At 44.8% G+C, this 15,777-nt stretch overlaps 1 protein-coding gene across 5 annotated transcripts in view; it reads left to right on the top strand.

Annotated features, from left to right (window-relative positions):
• The first annotated feature begins 14 nt into the window (after positions 1-14).
• The window catches only part of TEX14 (testis expressed 14, intercellular bridge forming factor), a 52,068-nt gene continuing 36,305 nt past the window's right edge, over positions 15-15,777 (top strand). Inside the window, exons 1-3 of one of the 5 annotated variants that reach the window (XM_083714995.1) lie at positions 15-1,911; positions 2,770-2,903; positions 15,167-15,281. In XM_083714995.1, the coding sequence (XP_083571121.1) occupies positions 2,774-2,903; positions 15,167-15,281 (245 nt within the window). In that variant the 5' untranslated portion in view covers positions 15-1,911; positions 2,770-2,773. Of the gene's footprint in view, positions 1,912-1,991; positions 2,226-2,769; positions 2,904-15,166; positions 15,282-15,777 lie in introns of those variants that run through there. The other 4 variants (XM_083714993.1, XM_083714994.1, XM_083714991.1 and 1 more) reach the window with 4 other exon arrangements.

A 15,777-nucleotide genomic window follows, 5' to 3' on the forward strand; every position in this document is an offset into this window, starting at 1 on the left:
CTCTGACGCCCACTTACATAGCCATTTAATTCATAGGATTGCAACCCCGCGCCATCTTAAAAAGGCAGTAAATCTCACTTGCTTCAGTAGGGTTTACTTCTGAGGAGGCAAACATGGAGCAGCAACCCTGATGCCCGCTAACGTAGGAGTAAATCCCATTTAATTCATGCAATCCTGTGCCCACTTAACATGGCAGTAAATCCTATTTATTTCAACGGGGTTTACTGCTGAGGAGCCAAATAGGGTGCTGGCCCTGTTACCTACTTAGATAGGAGTAAATCCCATTTAATTCAACGGGGTTTCTGAAAAACACATAGGATTTCAGTCCTTTGCCCAAATACACTGCCGTAAACCCGATCAAATACACTGGATGTTACTCCAGAGGGGGAAATGCACCCAGCGCACACTTGTAAGGAGAAAGTCCCATTAAATTTAATGGGGCTTCTGTAGAGACACCTAGGATTTCTACCCTTTGCTCAATTACAAGGGCATAAACCCTATTTAATTCAAAGGATCTTGAGTATAGGGTTGTGCTGCACAGTGGCAATGCTGTGCCTATTTACAGTACATGGCAATATGCCCCACTGAACTCAATGGGACTTACTTATGACCCATATAGGTGTCAGATACACAGTTTCCTGGGTTGACTGCTTCCTGCACATATTGAGACTGTAGTCATGCCTATTTAGACCTTGATTTATTTAACTGAATCTACTCTTGCCCCCCTGAGTTATCTCTGCAATATTCTGTTATTTTTAACCCTGTGCTTTTTGGGTTGCCTGAAATTCCTCTGCAATCAGATCCAAATGATGTGATGCATTTGAGAATACATACAGGATTCTGAGGTTGGGGTATTAATAATATCTTAGAGGACTGGATCCCCTCCCAGGGTAATCTTATTTGACTTCTTATTGGCTTCTTTCTGGAAAAGAAGATCCCTGCTGCTAGATTAAGCAGCCATCTAGTTTAGTTTCCTGTCTCCAATAGGAGTCAGTCAAACTGATGACTCTGAAAGATATTGAGTGGCAGACTGCCCCTGAACCTGAATGCTTCCTTTAGCTATCCTAAATAACTATTGGAAGACGTCGTTTCACCTGTCTACTTCCTAAAATTTAATCCAAAGCACCGAAATACATGCAAAAATTGAGACCTGGGCCTCTAGCTGCACACACGTTGAGCATTTTTTAATTGTAACCCAATAGAATGCATAAATATTACACACAGACGGAATAATATAACGCACAGTGAATTGAATGATTATACAAAGTGAAATTACTTCCAGCATTTACTGTAACTTAGTAAAGGTACATAAATATCACACACATCTGCACGGTTTATTGCACACCACAGCTGTGCAATCTTATATTCCAACCCACTCAGGGTGCATAAATATTAACTACTCACACAGTGCATGAATACCACCCCCTTCGTGCAGTCATGCAATCTTTATTATAAACCAGTCAGGGTGCATAAATGTTACAGGGTGATGAATGTTGCACGCAGGAATGCAATGTAGCATAAGTAGAATGCACAAATCTTACAACTCCTGCAGTCTTTTACTTGTAAACCACTTGAGCGCATGCAATCTTGCGCACAAAACGATGCATGAATATTATAACACAGCCATGCAATCTTTGCTGTAACCCAGTTAGGATGTATGAGTCTCTCTCTCTCTCTCTCTCTCTTGCACACACACACACGCACAACTCCAGCAACCTCTCATTTTGTAGCCCAGTTTAAGGTGCACAAATCTCTCTCGCGCGCTTTTTCGTGCAAACTTCATTGCTAGTTCTGGGTGCATAAACATTTCTGAGCGCCCTCGCGCAGGCACGTTGGATCCCACGAAAGGAACGCGCTCCCCAGAGCCGCTAACGGATGAAGACCTTGACGGTTGGCAAAAGGGGTGGGCAGGTGGGTTTCACGGTCTGGGACCCGGAAAGGAGACCTGTTCAGGGGCGGGAAAGGATAATTTAGGAGGGGGAGGCAGGTGTCGTTATAGCAAGAGAGGAGTTGCGGGGGTGGGGGCAGAAGTAGCTTGGATCTTGTCGGGAGAGAGATTAAGAGAGAGGCCCGAGTGAGAGACGCAGACAAAATGAGGAAAAGGGAAAACGTGGCGGGACTTTGGATCATTTGCGGGGCATGCTTGCACCCACATCCAAAAGTGCGGAAATAGCAGCCCTTGCTGCAGTCCTAAACGCATTTGCTTTGTTCCACGGAAATCAGTGGTATGTCATGCTTTATTAAAAAGCATGCTTGAGGGTGGCTGTGTGCGTGAAGGTGATTTGGAAGAGTGGATTGTGCCCCCGCACCAAATAAAAAAAAATTCCCCTATTAAATGCGGGGAAAACTCACCCCTTTACCCTGGCCATTGACACCTCAGGTATGCGTTTTCAGGGCCCACGCTATTCCTGGCGGCTGTGCTCTGTTTTTTTAACTCTTGTTAATTCTGGATTTTAAATTCTGGCAACCTGACCTAGGACGGGTAATGAATGTAAAATGAATGAATGTAAAATGGAGGCAATCCGAATTTACTCTTTAGCAAGGAGCGTAGATGTAACGCGGGATTCGAAGTTAGTCTTGGAGTGGGGCGCACACGTGCGAGTTTGCGCCCGGTTGGGGTCGCTGAGCCTTTACTCCGAGCAGGACAGTAGATTTGCAGCTTTAAAAAGAACGTGTGTGTGTGTGTTTGGATGGGATAATGTTAGTGGAAGACCCCCCCCCAAAATAAAACCTCTCCTGAACTATCTTTCTTTTTTTGTGGGGACCAAGGACAATGGCCCATTTACTCCCTATCCCTTGTCCTGTGAAACTGGGGACGTTGAAAAGCGAATCTCTTGAAGCTCGTTTGCACGAATATGTGAAGCAAGGCAATCACGTGAAAGTGAAGAAACTTCTGAAAAAAGGTAAGGGCTGGTGTTGGAGGTGGGGGCAGAGGTATCCTTCTGAGTAGGACTTTGCAGGCAGAACTTAACACACCCACTAACTCTGGAGAGTGAACAGAAGCCCCTGTTTCAGCAGAATGAGGGGGGAGCCCCTGCTACCCTGCAAAAAGACCAGCAGTGCTTTACCACATGTTAAGCATGAGGCTTTTGATCTCAGGGTAGTGGGTTCGAGCCCCATGTTGGGCAAAAGATTCCTGCATTGCAGGGGGTTGGACTAGATGACCCTCGTGGACCCTTTCAACTCGACAATTCTATGATTCTAAGTGTCGTAGTAGGGACGCGGGTGGCGCAGAGCCCAGGACGGTTGGCCGTTCGAAGGTTGCCAGTTCAAATCCCCGCGACGGGGTGAGCTCCCGTTGCTTGGTCCCTGCTCCTGCCAACCTAGCAGTTCGAAAGCACGTCAAAGTGCAAGTAGATAAATAGGTACCAATCCGGTGGGAAGATAAACAGCGTTTCTGTGTGCTGCTCTGGTTCGCCAGAAGCAGCTTAGTCATGCTGACCACATGACCCGGAAGCTGGACGCCGGCTCCCTCGGCCAGTAAAGCAAGATGAGCACCACAACCCAGAGCCAGTCATGACTGGACCTAATGGTCAGGGGTCCCTTTACCTTTAAGTGTCATAGTACACTATTATCGTTATTTTTATATTTATTTATTCACTGCATTTTCCCCTGACAGTGTCTCAAGGTGGCTTCAAGTAGGTAGCCGTGTTGGTCTGTCATAGTCAAAATAAATTAAAACAGTTCTTTAAAAAGATGGTTAAAAAGACTTTTCTTTAAAAAAGCCCTTAAAAGAATCAAGTTTTCAAAAAAAGTTATATGATCTAAGAAAGTCTTTAAAAGAATCCTTCCAAAAGAATTTAAAAATTAAAAATTGAGGGACAGTGGACTGGCCCCCTGCTGGAAAAGGTTTGCTGACCCCTGGTTTAGAGGCTAAATTAAATGTCCCAGTTGCACCACTGATGAGACAGCTTCTATCCCTTTACATTTTTAGTTGTGAGGACTGCATGGATCTGGTTTCCAGCTTTTAAATAATTGGAATCCCCCCCCAGGGGTAGGAAAATACTATTTATTATGTATGAAAATAAACAACATAGTACCTCCCTCTGTGCTCCTTCAGCCTGATTAGGGTGAGGGCTCCGGGTGAGGTGTGAAAAAGACACCCATTGTGCTGCCTCTCACTTTGCATAGATCTATAACAGCACTACTTCTTTTAAATCTTACTGCATTTTCCTTTTCTCTATGGTGCTTTGTAATGAAATTAAGGTTTGTCCTAGGTGGATTGTTTACGGGAATGCCTAGATAATGGGTTATAGGAATACACAGAGAATCATTAGCTGTAATTGCAAAAGGGAGTCTTCCTTTGGAGGGGCAGTCTGCCTCAAAAAATGTAGGTACAGTACTGTACTGAGGATATTGCTAAGTGGAATAACCTTTACGCCAAGGGTTGAAGAACTGCAAGCATGGTTGGGCGTCACAGGGGGCGGCAGATATGCAAAATAGGAGGCGTGGCTCCGCGTCGTCACAGGAGGCGGCAGATATGCAAAATAGGAGGCGTGGCTCCGCGTCCTGCTACCAAGGGGTTTTGCTGGGAATATAATTGAAACTCGGTAATTTCGCTCGGAATGGAGCCACAGCGGCGGACGTGGGCGGGAATAGCAGCCTTGCCGCCTCCGGGTGCAACATTTGGGCGATAGGGTCGGGGACGCGGGCGGGGAGGGGAAAGGAACCGAGCGGAGGCTGTTGCGCTACCGTGAGTTGGGAAGCGGAGAGCCGCCGCCTGGCCTTTGAAGCGCGGAGTGCCGAGTTAAGACTATACTTTCAGGGATCATTTCTATAGTTTGTAACTAGAGAAGTGTACTCGAAAGTGATTGGCCGCGGAAACCACGAGGAGGAGTCAAAGTGTTCTCTTCTGAGCGCGAAGCGAGCAGGCAGCGCTGCATTTTGCAGCTGCTGCCTGTTATTGATGACCGTTCCGCCTCCTTTTTATTAAGGAGGTTGGGGGGAGAGAACACAGACTGAGTGGTTCGTGCCTTTTTTAAAAATGGTTGAAAGATAGACCTTTGTTTGTGTTTTAAAACCTGCTTATTTTATAGTACAGGAGGATTTCTCCCCCCCCCCATTTTTCTATTTATAGGTTATATTTATTGACTATCTTGTTTCTACATTCTGCTAGTGTTTGTCCAGCAAATATAAGTCTACTGTAATACACATTTCTGGGGGTGTAGGAGCTTAGTGGCAGAGCAAGCATTCTGCTTTGCTTGCAAAAGGACCCAGGTTAATTTCTCCATTGTTTGCTGGATGGGTATTTGCATATTGTCCTTTCTGAGTGAAGACTACTGGGATAGCACACAAAGTAATCTCTTTAAAATTCTAATTACCGTATATTCACAAATAGCAATACTGTACTGATACAACAATCTCAATTTGCATATCCTTAGAAAAGGTTCTGCACGTAATTTTATCCCATTTTCTCATCAGCTTTCAGCCTAGGTTACAAATACAGAGGGCTTTGTTTAGGGGAGAGATCTCCTCTAGAGCACACATCCATAAATCCCGGATTCTTTGATGATGATGACGTTTATATCCAACCTTTGTTTATCCCTTTCCCCTATTTTATCTTTACATTCAACCTTGTAAGGTAGGTTTGGCTGGGAAATAAGTGACTGTCTTCATAGCTGAGTGGGGATATGAAGCTTTGTCTTCCTGGTTGTTGTTGTTGTTGTTATACTCCACCCCCGACAGGAACTCAATGAAGCTTACAGATAACATCCAATTCAATACATAACCACAAACAGAGATAAATCTCTGTTCTGTTCCCCCACTTTCTGGTTCAAATATCAAAGTCAAGGAACATTATACAAATGCACAGGATGACAGTATATCTGTTAGCAACTAACAGAATGTAAGAGGAGCATGCTGGATCAGGTCAATGGCCCATCTAATCCAACATCCTAGTTTTACAGCAGGACTTGAGCACAAGCACACTTCCTCTTGTAGTTTCGAGCAACTGGAGGCAAAGCGGAGTCGTCATGGCTAGTAGCCATTGATAGCCTTAGTCCTCCCACCCCATGAATTGGTCCAATTTTACCTTCAAGCCAATCCAAGCTCCTTGGAAATAAGTTTCACAGGTTATATTTAGCTGTGAGTACATTAGCTATGGGGACGCAGGTGGCGCTGTGGTCTCAACCACAGAGCCTCTTGGGCTTGCCAATCAGAAGGTCGGCGGTTCAAATCCGTCGAAGTGCAAGTACAGTGGTACTCGGGTTAAGTACCGTATTTTTCGCTCTATAACACGCACCTGACCATAACACGCACATCGTTTTTAGAGGAGGAAAACAAGGAAAAAAACATTCTGAATGAAACTGTGGATGTATCATTTTTGTGCTTCATGCTGTGGCCACAGACATGTGCTCTGATGGTGAATTTGGGCTGACCCAATGCAAAAATCCTGAGAATCCCTGTGCATCCATGGTTTGTAACCACGTTTTTGCACCATTGCAGCCGCAGGCAACAGTGGGTGCGTGATTTTGGGGGGGCAGGCTGTAGCCATGGACATGCTATGTGCTCTGATGGTGAATTTGGGGTGACCCAATGCAAAGATCCTGAGGATCCATGTGGATCCATGGTTTGTAACCACGTTTTTGCACCATTGCAGCCCCAGGCAACAGTGGGTGCGTGATTTTGGGGGGCCAGGCTGTAGCCATGGACATGCTATGTGATCTGATGGTGAATTTGGGGTGACCCAATGCCAAAATCCTGAGAATTCCTGTGGATCCATGCTTTTTAACCACATTTTTGCACCATTGCAGCCCCAGGCAACAGTGGGTGCGTGATTTTGGGGGGGCAGGTTGTAGCCATGGACATGCTATGTGATCTGATGGTGAATTTGGGGTGACCCAATGCCAAAATCCTGAGAATCCCTGTGGATCCATGCTTTTTAACCACATTTTTGCACCATTGCAGCCCCAGGCAACAGTGGGTGCGTGATTTTGGGGGGGCAGGCTGTAGCCATGGACATGCTATGTGATCTGATGGTGAATTTGGGGTGACCCAATGCAAAGATGCTGAGAATCCCTGTGGATCCATGCTTTGTAACCACATTTTTGCACCATTGCAGCCCCAGGCAACAGTGGGTGCGTGATTTTTTTGGTGCAGGCTGTAGCCATGGACATGCTATGTGATCTGATGGTGAATTTGGGGTGACCCAATGCAAAGATCCTGAGGATCCATGCTTTGTAACCACATTTTAAGTGGGGAGCAAAGGAAAAACAAAGAAGGGACATTAGAGGGGTGTGCAGAGAAGCAGCTGGCTAAGAATGCAGGAGAGGGATTTAACGGGAGGGAGGAAAGAAAGGCAAAAGTTTCCCCCCACCCAAGCCAGCCATCTCTCTCTCTCTCTCTCTCTCCCTCTCCCTCTCCCCCTCCCTCCCTCCCTCTCTCTCTCCCTCCCCCTCCCCCCTCTCTCTCTCCCTTCCCCCCTCTCTCTCCCTCTCCCCCAGCAGCACCGGAACTTGCCTGGAGGGGAGGGGCTTTCCCTTCTCTTTGTTCCGTTTCAGCAAACACAGCAACGAAACAGAGGAGGGTGGGCAGTAAGACCCTGAGGCAGAATGCAGGAAAGCAGCCGCTTCCTCTTTTCAGGTTTTGCTTCTCCGTGCAGCGTGCAGTGCCGCGATTTGATTTTTGCATGATTTTTCGGCTCCAGGGACCACACATTCGCTCTATAACACGCACAGACATTTCCCCTTCCTTTTTAGAAGAAAAAATCTGCGTGTTATAGAAGGAAAAATACGGTACCTAATTCATTCTAGAGGTCCGTACTTAACCTGAAACTGTTCTTAACCTGAAGCACCACTTTAGCTAATTGGGCCTCCCGCTGCCGCCTTGCCACTGGAGCACGATTTTTGTTCTCATCCTGAAGCAAAGTTCTTAACCTGAAGCACTATTTCTGGGTTAGTGGAGTCTGTAACCTGAAGTGTATGTAACCTGAAGCGTATGTAACCTGAGGTACCAGTGTGGATAACCAGTGAGGTACCACTCCGCCGGGAAGGTAAACAGCATAAACGATATTTCCGTGCACTCCTCTGGTTTTGCCAGAAGCAGCTTAGTCATGCTGGCCACATGACCCGGAAAAACTCTGCGGACCAACATCGGCTCCCTCGACCAGTAAAGCAAGATGAGTGCCGTAACCCCAGAGTCGTTCGCGACTGGACTGAACTGTCAGGGGTCCTTTACCTTTTTTTTTCATTAGCTATGGTAGCAAAATGCACCCTTCATGTGTAGGGGCTACCTATTTCTAAATGCATTGTGGTAAAATAAGTGTGGGGAATCAATTCCTTCCATGCTTGCTGAGTTTATGGATGCAACAGGTTTTGAAACAGGATGACTGATTAAGGCTGGGATCCTGTGCAGGGGAAGAAAATCCTCTTCTGGGTATTGTCGGCCAGAAGGTGTCAAAGAAGGACAGAACTTTCTTTATGTATGCAACAACGGCAGCAAGGATACTCATCGCAAAGAACTGGAAAACTCAAGATCTACCCACGCTGGAAGAATGGCAGATGCAGCTGATGGACTATATGCAGCTGGCGGAAATGACTGGCAGAATTCGAGACCTGGGAGAAGAAAGGATTGAAGAAGACTGGAAGAAATTTAAGATTTATTTACAAAATTATTGTAATTTGATGGAATGCTAAGAAGGATGCTTGATTATAAACAATTGGCCATCACTAAATTAGATGAGCATTATTAGACTATATTGTAATGATTGGTTATAAGATTACAAATAAGATGGTAATTTGCTTGAAAAATTTTATGAACAATGTAAGTGCGAGCGGATGACGCGAGGAAGTCCAAAGATGTTATGAAATTTTGTAAAGACACAAACAATGCTGTTTTTTATTTTTGTATCTCTTTTATTAAAAAAACCTAATAAAAATTTTGGAAAAAAAAAAAAAGAAAATCCTCTTAAACACAGTTGGACTTAATTCTGAGGAAAACATGCATAGGTTTGTTTGCACTCTAGATGTACCTTTTAGAAGGAAATCTTGTTACAGTATTTACTACTTGTTGTGAGTGACACAAAGCATTCTTACTAGGTGGTAAGCTCACAGGTGTAGCTGGGGGGGCAGCTGCTCCCCCTAAATCAGTACATATCAATACAGATCTGAGGTTCTGCCCTGCCCTAACAAAAGCCTTTCCCCAACCCCAACAAAAATCCTCATGACAATAGGAACACCTCCCGTTTGCTAAGTGTGTGAGAAGCCCTTGCACGCTGCAATACTGTAATATGCATACAGTACTGAGGAGGATGAGTAATGATACTTACTCCTTGGCAAGTGTGTATAGGATAGAGTGCAGCTGTAGATAAATATCTCTATGTAAAAACAAAGAGTGTAATTTATTCCTGATACTATTTCCCCCTTGAGCTTCTAGGAGTCAGGGAAACATGTGGACTTGCTTTCTCTTCCTCTATGGCGTCCCTACACTATTGTATATAAAAGCAACAATAGTAAATAACTTAAATTAAGAAGTAGAATAATAAATCTTCTTTGGATCGAGGCTTAAGGAGAGACGAAAACACGTGGCCTATTCTGAGGGGCGGAGACTATGCAAAATAGGAGGCGTGGCTCCGCGTCCTGCTACCAAGGGGTTTTGCTGGGAATATAATTAAAACTCGGTAATTTCGCTCGGAATGGAGCCACAGCGGCGGACGTGGGCGGGAATAGCAGCCTTGCCGCCTCCGGGTGCAACATTTGGGCGATAGGGTAGGGGACGCGGGCGGGGAGGGGAAAGGAACCGAGCGGAGGCTGTTGCGCTACCGTGAGTTGGGAAGCGGAGAGCCGCCGCCTGGCCTTTGAAGCGCGGAGTGCCGAGTTAAGACTATACTTTCAGGGATCATTTCTATAGTTTGTAACTAGAGAAGTGTACTCGAAAGTGATTGGCCGCGGAAACCACGAGGAGGAGTCAAAGTGTTCTCTTCTGAGCGCGAAGCGAGCCGGCAGTGTTGCATTTTGCAGCTGCTGCCTGCTATTGATGACCGTTCCGCCTCCTTTTTGTTAAGGAGGTTGGAGGGAGAGAACACAGACTGAGTGGTTCGCGCCTTTTTTTAAATGGTTAAATATTAGCTCTTAAATATTTGGTCCTTTTTAAAGAGTTTTCATATTTCAAAGTTTTTTTTATTCTTAATAGAGTGTTGTTTCCTTTGGCTTTATATGTTTATTTGGCATTATTTTGTATCAAGGATACATCCTTCTACGACGAGGAGGAGTCAAAGTGTTCTCTTCTGAGCGCGAAGCGAGCAGGCAGCGCTGCATTTTGCAGCTGCTGCCTGTTATTGATGACCGTTCCGCCTCCTTTTTGTTAAGGAGGTTGGAGGGAGAGAACACAGACTGAGTGGTTCGTGCCTTTTTTTTTAAGTGGTTGAAAAATAGGCTGATTTTTCCCCACATCTTTATTTTTTAATTTGTGTTTGTACAGCCTAATACAAATCATTTTCTGCCTTCAAGATTTTAATTTGTACTTTTTTCATTTTTTCACATATTGGATGCTTTATCTGCCCTGCATTCTACCTGTCTTTAGTCTTATGAATATAAAAATGAAATATACATTCTGCATTTATTAGCTGGCTCAAGAGGGAGTGATTAGAAATAGCACTGGCGTGGTAGCTATGAATGTATAGTGTAGGTTGTGTGGTTTTGAAGTAATTTAGCATGATATTTTTTTGTCACTGCAAATAGTGTTTTGAAGCTCGGGGTTTGAGGTCAGTTCAGAGTGAGGCCTGGAGCTCATGGGAGTTGTGGTCTAAGCAGTGATTTTCAACTAGTGTGCCGTGGCACACTAGTACATTGAATGATGGTCAGGGGTGCTGCAGGCAACACTTGCCTCTGTCCCTCTTTCTCCTCCCTCCTCCGATGTCCTTTGGCATCTCTGCCTCCTAAAGGCTTGCACAGCTGCTTACTGCAGCAGCCCTGACTATAAGCTCCACAGGCAAAGTGTGCCCCTGGGATTCACCTGTTTTTGGAGTAATGGCGGGGGGGGGCAGCTCAGAGATCAGGGGCGGTGGCGGCAGCAGCTGCTCGGAGGACTCCCAAGGAGAGGGGAGAGGACAGGAGGCTGAGGGAGCACTCCACAAAATGGGGGTGTTCAAAAAAGGATGAGAGGCTGCCAGCTCTGCAAGCAACTGGGCTCCTGAGCTCTGCAGGGTTGCCACAGAAAGAAGGTAGTTGGTCCAGGGAGCTGTGGACTCAAAAAGGTTGAACACCTCTGGTCTAAAGTATCCAGAACCCATCAGTTCAGCTAAGGCAGTCCTGAGTCTTCTAAGTACCCAGGAATACCCTTAATTTGAGGCCTTCCAATACAGTTTGTTGAAGAAAGATCTGTTTAGTGAAACTGCCACCCTATATTACAAAATCAATGTGCCCCAGCTGGGCTGGGTGTGTGGGAAGCATTGTTCTCCCCCACTCCCATGCTATTCTTGCAGATAACTGTGTTCACATGTAGGAACCGTAATCAAATGTAGCCGGGTCTTGTTAAATACAAGGAATCAAACTGTTCCTTTCTGAGTGTGAAGCAAGTGGGTGGTGTTGTGTTTATACAGCTGCTGTTCCCTGCTTTCAATGATCCATTCTCTTTACTTGTTCAGAGGCTAAAAGGGCAAAGCAGAGACTGCTTATTTGCTTCAAAAATGTTTTAAAAATAGATTTTAAAGGTAAAGGTAAAGGTACCCCTGCCTGTACGGGCCAGTTGTGTCCGACTCTAGAGTTGCGCGCCCATCTCACTTGAGAGGCCGGGGGCCAGCGCTGTCCGGAGACACTTCCGGGTCACGTGGCCAGCGTGACGAAGCTGCTCTGGCGAGCCAGCACCAGCACAGCACACGGAAACGCCGTTTACCTTCCCGCTATAAAGCGGTACCTATTTATCTACTTGCACTTGAGAGTGCTTTCGAACTGCTAGGTGGGCAGGAGCTGGGACCGAAAGACGGGGGCTCACCCCGCCACGGGGATTCTAACCGCCGACCATGTGATCGGCAAGCCCTAGGCGCTGAGGTTTTACCCACAGCGCCACCCGCGTCCCAAAAATAGATTTTACATACGTACAAATATACATAATTTGTATGCTGCCTTTCCACGCTTCAATCATACTCAAGGTGTCTTACATGAAAAAGGAACATAACCGCAACATAACAAAAGTAGTTATAAATGATCAAACTTTTTTTTTTAAATACACATCCAAACTGAACAATTTTCACATATATCACAAAAACCTTACACAAAAATACATAAAAAGCCAACAGCACCAGATCTCCTTCCAGCAACAAAACACCCCAGCCCAAGAGTCTGTTCAGCAACCTCAGCTTTCGTAGCTGCAGTCAGGGTCTCACCTTCCCAGGCAAGGTGGAAAAGGCTTTCAAGACAGGGAACGGGTGTTCCTACTTAAATAGGTGGTTTTGTAGGTGACACAACCTGCATTTCTTTTTTTTAGAAATAAGTACAGTAATGTAGAATTACTTCCTTTTTGAAGTCACATTAAAAGTCAGTGGATGTTAGTAACAGGTCAAGCATACAGCTGGATAGTAGCAGTGCAATGAGATCATGTGTGCTTAGGCTATTTCATTTGACGCGGTGATAATTTAGAAATAAATCCCCTTTGGTTTACTTGAATTTATTCCCAGATTAAATGTGCCTAGTACCACAGTCCTAGCTTTGATAGTGCACTTAAAAAAAAATTTACTCCAGAGCAGTGGAACTCCATACAAGAGCCCTGTAAGGTGGTCCAGCAGAAATTTTATTTCTGTATTGAATCTGGTTGGCTTCTGGTGGAAAACTGCTGGACTACATAGGCCTTTGATTTGACCCAGCAGGGCTAGTCTAAGAGTCTTGGGGGCAGGAAAATGTCAGACATTGCCCTGAACATATGCACTTTGATTTAGAGGTGATTCCCACGGAACTGTGGCTGTGCTCAGCCGCTCCAGTTGGTCGGTGTGGAGGGGGCAAAATTGCTGTCCTACCTGTAGGGGCTGTTGTAACGATTTACACCATTGTGAACTTATTTGAGGACTAGAATGCTGTATGTACCCTGACAAGGACTGCAGGTCTTTTTTCAAAAGTAAGTTTGTAGTATGTAGGATCGCTCCATTTAGTGGCTGACAAGAAAGTTGAGTCAGGGACCAGTTGCTTCCCTGCGGAGTCTCTTTGCAACACGATCATTTGCGTGTTTTACTCAAGAGCAGGGCTTGCCTGGGGCGGCGAAGACTAGGACTCCTTCCACCCTCGCGGACTGTCCGGCGGTGACACAGTTAAGCTGCCTGAGCCAGGGAGAGTGACGTCATGAGGGTCCGCCTCTAGGTAGCCACCTGGGTTTGAAGAGCCAGTAAGCGAACTGCAGGCTGCCATGTTTAGTGGAGACTCAAGCCCGACTGTGATTGGCCGCTTGGGTCCCGTATGCAGATAGAAAGCGAGAGGGATTCTGGTCCACCGCCGATACCTGGCCAAATACCAATTTATAAAAGCATTTCTTTTAAATTATCCCGAGGGGGCTTGAATTGCTGGTTTCCTGTCGTAAGAATCAAAAGTCGCGCATGTTTTCGATGGGTTATAAATCGGTCGCCGTGTGTTGAAGAGTGGATCGTGGCAACCAGGCTCGGGAGCCGAGAAGCGTTTAGTTAAGACTATACTTTCAGGGATCATTTCTATAGTTTGTAACTAGAGAAGTGTACTCGAAAGTGATTGGCCGCGGAAACCACGAGGAGGAGTCAAAGTGTTCTCTTCTGAGCGCGAAGCGAGCCGGCAGTGTTGCATTTTGCAGCTGCTGCCTGCTATTGATGACCGTTCCGCCTCCTTTTTGTTAAGGAGGTTGGAGGGAGAGAACACAGACTGAGTGGTTCGCGCCTTTTTTTAAATGGTTAAATATTAGCTCTTAAATATTTGGTCCTTTTTAAAGAGTTTTCATATTTCAAAGTTTTTTTTATTCTTAATAGAGTGTTGTTTCCTTTGGCTTTATATGTTTATTTGGCATTATTTTGTATCAAGGATACATCCTTCTAATATTGGTTAACTTTGCAATTTCTCCATTGTTGGTTAAATGCCTATTTTGCCCTTTCTGAAGAAGTTTGAGTTAGTGCATGTGGCAATCTGGTTGAAATTCTAATAAAGCCATTCATATTAGTTTTTCTGCATAATTTATTGCATAATTTGATTTTAAAATAACCTCAAATCTGTTTACAAAAAGTAATAAATGAATGAAATTATTGGTTAAAAATACTTTCAAAATGCTTGTGGGCATGCATATATATACCCAGCAGATTATTGTAACTGGGTATGAAATGAAAATGTCCTGATTCTGTGCATAGAAATAAGCTCATGGAATTTCGTGGAGCGAAGGATGGCTGCTCTGAACAAATATTAATCCTTGCAGAGATGAGCCTGTTAGACTTAGCATTAGCATTATTATTTATTAATTTTCTATATTGTCTTTCATCTGAAGATCACAGGGAGGTTTATGATGTAAAAATACAAACAATATTAACAAACAAACATACTAACATAGTAGATCAACAAAGAAAACAATACTGCCCCCACATTTTAAAAGACCATAACTTGTTTAATTACCCAAAGGCCTGGGAGAAGAGGAATGTTATTGTCTGGTGTAAGATATGTAAGAAAGGTGCCTGGTGTTAAATAAATCATGACAAGGTGTAATATGTCATGTGTTGTTCATCTAAGGTTGTATTTACCTAATTTTAATACCTGCCAAGGAACATATGATTGTTATTGTTATGTACTGAATTGAATAGGATCCAAAAGGCAGCAGTCTGATTGGCCCTAGAACAATAGGATTCAGAATGCAGCAGTATGATTGGTTGGCAGGAACCACCCAATCATGCACCAGATAGAAGTGAATCCACAACCTGATTGGCTTACAGTAGAATTCCAGAATTAGCCAATCATGTGCAGCCCATTGTGTAAATAATGTATATAAAGCAGTTATTATGTCTTCATATGTAAAATCAGAGAAATTTAGTAGGGTGCTTTTTGTTTTTCCCATGACTGTAGCTTAATTTGTGATCTGCCCTTAATGGTGTGCCTCTGGCTGATTCATTGCAGAAGGTTGGAGATGGGGAAGGGCAGCTTTTGTGGGACCTCACACACTTAGGGAAAATTTGACCTGGGGAAGTGGAAGGAGGATGGCAGTAATTCTCTCTCCCCACCCCCCATTCTTATTTTTGTAGGAATCAGTGCTGACTCGATTAACTCATTGGGGCAGACTCCCCTATTCACTGCTGCCTTGCTTGGTATTGGGAAAGTTGTCAGCGTTCTTTTGGATTATGGTTCGGATCCAAATCAGTAAGTACAAAAGCTACATTTTTGTTGTAATAGGGAGACAACTTTCTGGGTTTTTAAAAAATCCAGAGGTGTGTGGGTTCTCCTCTACATGTAGATCTGCAGAAATGGAGAAAAAGCAAAAAAGCGTGTTTTCTGATGATGATAGGTTTCCCCCCTCATTCCCTTTTAAAAACAGGCATTGACACCCCAGGGTAGCAAAACTAAGCTGTAAAGTGTGTGGCAAATGCCTTACAATGAATGGCCTTCCCCAACCAGGCATGCTTCCGGAAGTTTTGGGCTACAGCTCGCATCAGCCCCCGCCAGCATGACCCGTGGTCAGAGTTGATGGGAGTTGTTGTCAAAACTATCTGGAGAGTGCCAGCTCATTGACAGTAGCTGTGAGGTCCCAGGAAACCTGCAATACTATTTTACTTCGTTTGCGTAACTCACTCAGCTTGCAGAATCCTATTTTTATTTGCACAGAATTTGGATTACCCTTGGCACAAGTGTAGCTATT

This window comes from Podarcis gaigeae (assembly GCF_964106915.1).
Source record: "Podarcis gaigeae genome assembly, chromosome: 15".
Taxonomy (NCBI): Eukaryota; Metazoa; Chordata; class Lepidosauria; order Squamata; family Lacertidae; genus Podarcis; species Podarcis gaigeae.